The following is a 9,557-nucleotide window of genomic DNA, read 5'->3' on the forward strand; positions in this document are numbered from 1 at the left end:
AATCTCAAGTTGATGCTAAGTTATTTAGCACTTGTTGTGTTTTTTTGAGTTATGGTGGTGGAACGTGAATGTGTTTTGCAGACTAGCAAACCACATTATCTTGTAAACTCATGTGTAAAGATTCATGATTGTGTTACAAAACTGTTATCTTAAACAATAGCTTTTGATTCAAATTTGAGCCTCGACTTGGAATGAATTATCTGTCCATATCCCAGCACATGACCTTGAAATTAAAATTATTTCTGTTCCTTTGACATGGTGAATATAGGCCACTACTGGAGGCAGATCTTATGTTCATGCAGATTCCATATGTCCTTTCAGAACAATATGTACAGACTGGAGAAAAGCTACAAGTCATGAGAAAAAATAAGTTCTTGGGAGTTATTTTAAACTGTTTCTCTTCTTCACTGTTCTCTTGCGCTCTGCAGTGAGGAAGATGATGACTTTCAATATATGGATCATGACTATGAAGTACCACAGCAGAAAGGTCTGAAGAAGATATATAACAGGGTAAAATGGACACGTGATGAGGTAATCATGGGCTTTGGCTTCAGTTTCATTTCTATATGATACTGGTAGCACATGAAATATCTTGTTATTATTTAGTAACATATTGGGGTAGCATTTATTGGCTGAAGTTATGTCTTAACAGGATGAAAAGCTGAAGAAGCTGGTAGAACAAAATGGTACAGATGATTGGGCTTTCATTGCTAGTCATCTACAAGTAAGTTGAATCTATGTTTCAGTTAAGTTGCCTTTTAATATTTAGCTACTATGGTCATACATCTGGTTTGGAAATAAGGTGAAACAGGAATCAGAAACACATAATAGTAAAAACACATTTTAAAGAATGCTTGTAAATTGGACTTGAGGTCCAGCTCAGACCTTGGAGAACCTTATTAGCTCAGGCATATTGCTAAGGATTGGAGCAGCTACCCTGAGAGCCACAAATTTTCCCACAGACAGATTTTTGGAGGCTAAATGAAGGCTTACTTTTCTTTCATAACTGGGAACGATATTTCAAAAGATCCTTAGTGAGGGTACAGAAAAGCACCATCTGTCCTGAGCAGAGAAAGCAATGTTATTTAATTAGTATGTGTTAGCTAAACTTGATAAAAATCTGTTTTTCTTAACACTCTAGTAAAGAGCTGAGAATAAATTCATTTGGGACTTGGAAAAAAGTTTATTATTTTATTTGAAAGAAAAGGTATTTCCTTCAAAAAATTATTTCCTTGTATGGCTTATAGATAATGTCAAAAAGCATGTCAGTCATGCAAAGTTCAGAGAAGGTGTGGAGTAATGAGGACAAAAATAATTCTAAGTTTTTCTTTAAATAAGAGAAAGTTCTGAATTTTATTATTGAGTAAGAACATTGAAGTGATTAGATTAGAGCCTTGTGCAAGGCTGTTTTTTTTCTGGAGAAGAGTTTTTATAAACGAATGGAAGAAGATATAATGGGGAGAATTTAACTATTAGACTTCTTCAGACCTTTGTTCTAAGTATATTAATTTGAAATAAGCTAACAATTCTGGCTATCTAATATCTGCAGCTTTATGTATTTGAGAGTTTAACAGCTATGTTGGTCTTCTAAAACTATTTCAGAATCGTTCGGATTTTCAGTGCCAGCAACGATGGCAGAAGGTACTAAACCCAGAATTGATTAAAGGTCCCTGGACTAAAGAAGAAGATCAGAGGGTAATAAAAACTAATCAACACTGTACTCTTTTACTGTAACAAAGTTGGCCCATGAGTGCTACAAGCATGTACTTTTTCTTGGGTTTCGTCGCCAAACAGGTGATATTGGATGCCTGATGCATCTCATGATGTAGATAATCACATTACATCATGCTGTGTGAGAAGGAAAAAAACGAACCTGCAGCTGCTATTAAATAGATGGAATGTCTGGCCTACTCAAGCATTTTGTGTCCCTTTGCTCAGGGTGCGAGCTGAACTACTCTAGCTTAGCAAGTAGAGGAGATCTCTTTACAGTACTAAAGGACACATTCACATCTTTTGTTCCTCAAACCCACCAGACTCCAAAGGGATCTGGAATAAGGGGAATTATTTCACCCTCTACTGGTAAAGAAGCTGGCAATGGTGTGTTACAACTCCTCACCTCTGAATCCACGCTGCAGCTTTTTGCTTGCAAAACCTGGACCGCCCTGTAGGGATGTGCACATGGAGCTTTCACATATGGCATTTCAGATAGACTGCTTATTCCCATTGTTGTAATCAGTTTTAAGCTCTTTAAAACTCGTGTTTATCAACTTAGAAGCATGATCCTCCTAATCTCTTTTTCACAGTTCTCATCACTCTTTTAAGAAAAAGCTTCTAATGTGTAAAAACGTAGAAATGGGATGGAGGGTGGGGGTAGAGGTGTGAGGTTTTTCTCATGTGTGTGTTGTTGACAGAAGTAAAACCAAGCATCTTGTTTTTTCCAATTGTCAGCTTATGCAATGGGTGACAGAAAGGAAACCTCCAAATGAATGTTTTCATCAGTGTATACTTATATTCTAAACACAGTGAATTTGAAGTTAATAAGCTTTATTTATTGAAAAATAATCTTTAATATCCCTTGTCACTGTCTGCCTCCTTAGGCCTAGTGTCTTATCAGGTTGACTATTCTAATCCTATTCTAAAATGTTAATTTATCATCCTTCTCAGTCTTTGATTAGGTTTTGGAATTATAACGTGCTTTCATCTGTGTTCCAGGTTATTGAGTTAGTTCAGAAGTATGGTCCAAAGCGCTGGTCTCTGATCGCAAAGCACCTGAAGGGAAGAATAGGCAAGCAGTGCAGGGAGAGGTGGCACAACCACCTCAATCCTGAGGTGAAAAAGTCCTCGTGGACAGAAGAAGAGGACAGAATCATCTATGAAGCTCACAAGCGTTTGGGAAACCGATGGGCTGAAATAGCAAAACTACTTCCTGGAAGGTGCTTTTCAACTCTATTTGTTAGATGTTGGAATGTGGAAAGCAGTCATCACATTACTCTTTCCAGTATAGTTTGTTAGTCAGAGAGTATCTCGTGTAAATTAAGTCAGAACTTCTTTATCTTGATAGATGCTGAAATTTTTAAAGATCTTTTGTGTTTGATTATGTATTTTTAAAAAGCCTTAAAACCAATAAAAAGATTTCTAACGTTTTTCAGGTTCCTTCAAAAATCCTCCTGGTGACTTGGAAAAAAAGTGTAGTAGAGCTGAAGAGAGTAACTGCAAGTAATAGTGGCAGAATGCCTTAAGATCCTGTGACTTGATGTCAAAGTGCCTTCGTTAATGTGCATTTGGGGGTGACTTTTTTTGGTTTAAGATCAGAAATTCCTTTTTTGAATTTTTTTTTTTTGTGGGACACTTTTTGTTCATCAGGACACTCAAAAAAGGAATCTCAGTAACTTCCAGAAGTCCAGGCTTAGGAGTCATGCATTGCAAAACCAGTTAGTCTCCAAGTTACTAATTAATTGTATGTATTCTCCTTATCTTTGTTTCAAGTGTGATTGCCATTTTATGTGCTTCTGGAAAACAAAATCTTAGTGTATAAAGAGTTTAATGATTTTTTTTACCTTGTACTGTTAATTGAAATTTGATGTTAAACTGTCCCTCTCTCAATTCAGAAGTGTGGGTCTTCAGGAGGTGACTGTCTAGCTGTGCCTAGGGGATGTCAGCATTTGAGTCCACAGAGATGTATGTTTAAAAATTTGACTTTTTGATTAAGTACAATCACAGAATCACAGGAAATCCTTTGGAGGCATGTGAAGGGAATGGATTGTATCTCCGTGGAACTTGAGAGAGAGGGGAGATGAGTTTGTAAGGTCAAGAGGTAGTGTCAGGGTTCTCACTCATGATAACAGCCAGCACCAAGGCTTTCTCTTTTGCCACTCTTAATTTCCTGCAGATTTGAAGTTTAGTAGAAGGCATTTTTGAAAAGCTTAATTTCTAGTAGATGATGTCAAAATCTCGCTGCTAACAGAACTTTCAGTCCAAGCTGCTGGAGTTTTCTGGATTTATCTTTGAGTTAATCTGCTGTACAAACCTGTAAATTGTGCCTTATTAAACTTTGAAATATGGAAACCAGTCACTGTTGTACACTTTCATTTTAGGACTGATAATTCAATTAAAAATCACTGGAATTCAACAATGCGAAGAAAGGTGGAACAGGAAGGATATTTACAAGACACTGTAAAGTCTGAAAGAGCTAATTCAGCCACACTTCAGCCCCAGCCTAGTCTGACTGTGGAAGACTTGCACACTCAGAATCAATTTTACATACCTGTTCAGACACATGTAAGTTCAAAATCCAGAATGATTAGTATTTCTGAGTTTCAAGGAATTTACTGGGTTTGGAAGAAGAAACAAATCTGAAGGGACGGAGATCTGCTGAGCATTTTTGTGACATTATGCTAACTTAGGATTCGCAAGCCATAATAAATAGTTAATGAATAATAAACCAGAGGTAAGTTTACTGCCTGCTTTTCTTTAGGGTTTGTAAAATGATTTATGTCGTTTTAGATTTCAGCATACCAGTATGTCACACCAGAAGGCAGCTGTCCAGAGCACCCTTCAGCTTCTTCCAACTTAGTTCAGGTAAATTAACAGCACATTCTCAAGCAGAATGATAATCCTCACTTTATCTGTGTTTATAGCAGTAGAAAGTTTTAAAGAGATTAAAAACAAACCAACCAAGCAAAACCAATTAGTTAATTTTCTGATAATAGTGGTTGGATTGCTTGTGTGGGTACTGTTAGCCAGTGATGGTTTGAAACAATTTCTTGCACACTTACTTAGGATAAATAACTCAAAAGAATGTGAAAACACAAACACATCTATCCAGGTCCCAACACTGTTGATGCTATTAAAGACAGAACTGAATGAGTTTTGGTTAAAAAGTGCCATAATGTACTGAGCATTTACATGCAATGTGAGCAATCTGTTAGAACAGTTGCTTGTGTGCCACTTTAGCATCAGATCCATCTCCTGGTGACTGCTGGAGTTGTTTCACTTCTGAGTAACTACTGTATTACAAAATATGGCCCTGTTGAACAGCTCTGTTCCTGCTGTGTGTGGGCTCCTGTGTTAGAGTGTAGAATTTCTGTTGTGGTGGGGGTGGAAAATAGTAATGGCATCTTTCTTAAATTTTTCAGCAGTCATTTGTTGATGATGATCCTGATAAAGAAAAGAAAATAAAGGAACTTGAATTGCTACTTATGTCAGCAGAGAGTGAAATCAGAAGAAAACAAATGTCTTCTGTAAGGACTGTAAATTTCTGTAAATATTTGAATGCACTTTACTGAGATCAATCCTCAGCAATTTAGTGGTGGAAGTTTGGGGGGTTTTGTGTGTTTTCGCCTGACCTTCTGAAATCAAACCTATGACTGTTGGGTAGTAAAACAAAGTCTATATTTTAGAATTGAGGAAAATTATTTTTAGTGCAGTTTTCTAAACTGAAAACAGCAGAAAGATGACCTGCAATTTGGCCTTTGTTCCAAAGATGCAGGATTACAATCCTCTTCCAGAGATAGCGTGTTTGGTGATGTCACTGCCGTTCAGTTTTATAGATCAGCAATGTCTACTGTCTGTTCGACAGAGAAAGGTAAAAAATACCTAGGGTTTGCCCTATTTAATTTCAAAACATCCTATAGATTATATTTTTATCAGAATTTTGAGTCCTTGTGACACTTACTACCCACCTTTGAACATGACAAACAGTATATAAATTTGCACTGTACGAAATTTACACGTACTTCAGAGGAATGTGGGAGACTTGCAGCTGGCAGTCACTCACTTCCTCAGGAACACAGATCTTTGATCAGCCTCAGACACCCAACCAACTCAACCCTATTGGTTGCTAATTTAGATTACAGGTGAACTTCCAGTTTTATGTGGTAGAGCTATTCCTGGTATTCTCTTGAAACAGTGCAAAGCTCTGTTTATCTAGTAGAATCTGCTTTGCTTTGCCAGTGAAAATTAAAATCTGTTTCTCAAGTACTAAGCAGCATACTAAAGTGGGATTACCATGTAGAAGTTGAACAAATTTATCAATGGAGAATCTGCATTTAAAAAAAAAAAAATCTAAGTAGTAGTATTCCATGCTGTAGAAACAGTTTCTAATCTTGAAATGTGCCTGTGTCCTGTAGTGAAGATGACTTTGTAATATACTGATGTTCAGGAACCCAGGAAACTTGCATCAGAGATAGCTTCCAGTGCTACCCATAATTATCTAAGTTATAAGCATGTATGAGGTATGAATGAGAGGTAAGATAAAAATATTACACAATTTGAGACCACTGAGTGTGTGGATGTAAGGAGAAGACTGACTGCATTAAAGCAGATATTTCGTGTTCAAAAAAGCAAAAATGGTTGTGCTGAGTCTTTCCAAATACTACCTTTTTTTTTTTCCTCCCCACAGTCACATAATTGACTCTGTTCAGCTTCTGAGTTGGATAAGATTAACGTGTTTCTTCATACTTTTTAGCAAGCTGGAAATGTACCTTGTTGGTCTGGAAGTTTTGTCATGGAAGATTGTGTGTCTAATACACTAAATAGCTTTGAGGAGCAAACAAGTGAGTTCTACAGCATGGATGAGACCCAAAGCACATCTGTTCAGCAGAATTCACCCCCTAAGTATTTGGCAGTGGAAGCAAATACAATGTTATCATCTCTACAAACCATTCCAGATTTTGCAGAGACGTTAGAGCTTATTGAATCTGTAAGTCTGTATTTATTCTAAAAAACCCCAAGCCCCATGTTTAGGAACATCAGTTTACACAAGATGTATAAGATACTCTTGGAATTGTTACGCTGTACTTCTCTGCAGTTTTGCCCTTATTGAGAGATGTGTTTTATTGTCTGTTTTAAAAGAATTGTGGTTTAAATTATTCAGTGTTTTAGGATACAGGGAGAATAATTTGGTTTATGGCTTCTGGAGGTAGAGAGCTGTTAGATGGGCCGAAATAAGCTCGGATAAGCCTATAGTGTGTGAGGGTTTTGCGTCTTGCCTCGTAGGATCCGGTGGCGTGGAGCGACGTGACCGTTTTTGAGCTCTCGGAGGCTGCGGGGTCTCCTGCCAAGGCAGCTCCAGTGAAGCTGATGCGGGTGCACCACAACGAAGGGGCTGCCGAGTGCCAGTACGACGTCAGCGTCCTGCTCGGTGCTGACAAGCTCGGCGCCATCGGCACCCAGGAAGAGGCAGTTTTACCAACAAGCCCAAACGTAAAATTCAGCACTCCACCTACTATCCTAAGGAAGAAAAAGAGATTGCGTGCTGGGCAGTCACCAGTGAAGGAACTGAATGGTGGCCCATGTAACGATGCCGTCGGCACTGCGCTGAAGCACACCCCTGTGAAAACACTACCATTTTCTCCATCACAGGTGAGTGTCTTTTTGAATGTGACTAAACATCATGACTGGAGTGGGTGGATTGTAAATTGCAAGTATTTTCTTCCCTAGTCATACATCGTAGCCTAAACAAATGCCCCAAAACTCCCTAAAACACCTGCATAAGCTTAGATATATTAAAGGGAAATTGTTAAATAACCTGCTTCCTCTGTTCTGAAGACTAACTGGGGATAGGGTGGAGTGGGTGGGTGACGACATATGTTTCAGCTCACACTTTCTCATGCAAATAATTGTTGATAGAGAGCCATTGTCTCTGTGACCTAATTAAGCAGTAGGGATCTTAAAGAGAAAAATCAAGGTTTCAGCAATAAATATCACAAATGTCTTGGGAGTATAAAACAAGAATTGTTTATTGAGATTTGTCAGTAAAAGCCCTTCAGAAATATAAAAATAACTTTTTTGATTGCTCAGTACAGTGGTGTTTTGTCCTTGAAGGTTGCTTAGTTTTTTTTTTTTTTTTCCTCTCTTGCACTTAGTTTTTCAACACTTGCTCTGGAAATGAACAATTCAACCTTGAAAATCCTGCATTTACATCAACTCCAATCTGTGGGCAGAAAGTTCTTATTACAACTCCTTTACATAAGGAAGTGGCACCAAAAGATCAAAAGGAAAATGTGGGGTAGGATTATTATCTTAAACATCTGGTGGTGGTGCTCAAACAAAACCATGTTTTTTCTAAACGTTGCATGCTGTGAGTTGTAAACCCCCTAATGCTTAAATGCTTGTGTACAAACAAACTGACTTCCTGTTTTTAACTTAACAGAAAGTGGCTGATACTTAGTTCAGATATTTCCTTTTTAAAATGCCGAACAAAACCCAATTAGTTTGATACACCTGGGGTAATGCTATTGGTGATCTTGATACTGTTGGATTCAGGGGGGTGATATCTGTTGTGTAAATTAAGGTGGTTTAAACTGTTTCTTAAATTCATTTTATTACATTGCTATTTATAAAGTAAAATATTGAAGTGCACGTATGAACACTTTTCTGTGCTTGACTAGTTTTAGAACTCCCACAATTAGAAGATCTCTTATGGGTTCAACACCAAGGACACCAACTCCTTTTAAAAATGCTTTGGCTGCTCAGGAAAAGAAGTATGGTCCCCTCAAACTGATGGTACGTGATGACATTTTTTATTTTTGTCTCTGTTCAAGCTTAAGTGTGCTCTTGTTTTCGAGCTGTTGTTCTTGAGCCTCAGCATGACCTGGGGAAGCATTTGCTTACAATGCTGTTGTTCCAGCGACGTTCGGTATATCCTAGAGAACAGCTGGAACCTGAATCCAAAGTTTCAGGTTTTGCACGTTAGACTGGTGTCCTTCAGCATGGTGTGGAGGCCCTGCCTTGGCAAGTGGTGATTGATACACAGAATTGTTTGGTCCCTAGTCAGTTTGAACACATCAGTTCTGCATTTGTGCATACAGTTGTGCATATAGTGCAGCCTTGCTAACACTACCTCCTACAAGGTGGGAACATCATTGCCTGAGGCTTTAGTTTTAATACTTTAGCTTTCTGTTTTTTCAAAATAAAAATTGTGAGAGAGTGAATGGGTTATCCACCGACTGGATAATCTAGTTGGAGCAAACTGGTGCAGAGGAATGTGGCAGACTTCAGGATTTGAAACAACTTTCACATTTGACTTGAAAAGCAACGTTATCTCTGAATCCTCTGGACTGCGTAAGAGCCGAGATGTTTCCTGGTTTTGGTTCTTCTGCTGTGCCAGGACTGAAACTAAATGTTTACCAGAGCAAAAAATTCCAAGTATTTTCTTGATAGGAAGATGCTTGGAAGTGTTTTGTCCTTCCTATGGGTTTACTTGAATGACATTTACAATTTTCTTCATCCTAAACCCCAGATTAGTAATTCCTCTGATTCTTCGGGGTGTCGCAGAAGGCTTTTTTTGGTTGACTATGGATGATGTAACTTTTTTTGTTTGTTTGTTCTAAACGAATTCAGTTTTCACTCTAGCTAAGGCATGTTAATGCATGATAACTTTTGGAATTCAGTAGACATACGGTTTTCAAGTTCTGAAAAAATTCCAGCCAGTATATATTGAATACTTCTTTTCTGCAAACACAGAAGGTAGCTCACTTTGCCACAGGGCTTGGCACCATCTGTGTTACACTATAGATTCGCAGCCTCTCACTATGCAAATGGAGTGGTTTGGCATT

General features: G+C 38.1%; 1 protein-coding gene across 3 annotated transcripts in view; it reads left to right on the forward strand.

Annotated features, from left to right (window-relative positions):
- The first annotated feature begins 426 nt into the window (after positions 1-426).
- The window catches only part of MYBL1 (v-myb avian myeloblastosis viral oncogene homolog-like 1), a 13,596-nt gene continuing 4,465 nt past the window's right edge, over positions 427-9,557 (forward strand). Inside the window, exons 1-12 of one of the 3 annotated variants that reach the window (XM_008950106.1) lie at positions 454-531; positions 653-724; positions 1,603-1,695; positions 2,713-2,933; positions 4,095-4,278; positions 4,504-4,578; positions 5,136-5,240; position 5,514; positions 6,471-6,700; positions 6,997-7,362; positions 7,866-8,008; positions 8,391-8,505. In XM_008950106.1, coding sequence (XP_008948354.1) covers positions 454-531; positions 653-724; positions 1,603-1,695; positions 2,713-2,933; positions 4,095-4,278; positions 4,504-4,578; positions 5,136-5,240; position 5,514; positions 6,471-6,700; positions 6,997-7,362; positions 7,866-8,008; positions 8,391-8,505 — 1,683 coding nt within the window. Of the gene's footprint in view, positions 532-652; positions 725-1,602; positions 1,696-2,712; positions 2,934-4,094; positions 4,279-4,503; positions 4,579-5,135; positions 5,241-5,513; positions 5,515-6,466; positions 6,701-6,996; positions 7,363-7,865; positions 8,009-8,390; positions 8,506-9,557 lie in introns of all 3 variants that reach the window. The other 2 variants (XM_008950104.1, XM_008950105.1) reach the window with 2 other exon arrangements.

Source organism: Merops nubicus, unplaced genomic scaffold, assembly GCF_000691845.1.
Source record: "Merops nubicus isolate BGI_N331 unplaced genomic scaffold, ASM69184v1 scaffold38231, whole genome shotgun sequence".
Classification (NCBI taxonomy): domain Eukaryota; kingdom Metazoa; phylum Chordata; class Aves; order Coraciiformes; family Meropidae; genus Merops; species Merops nubicus.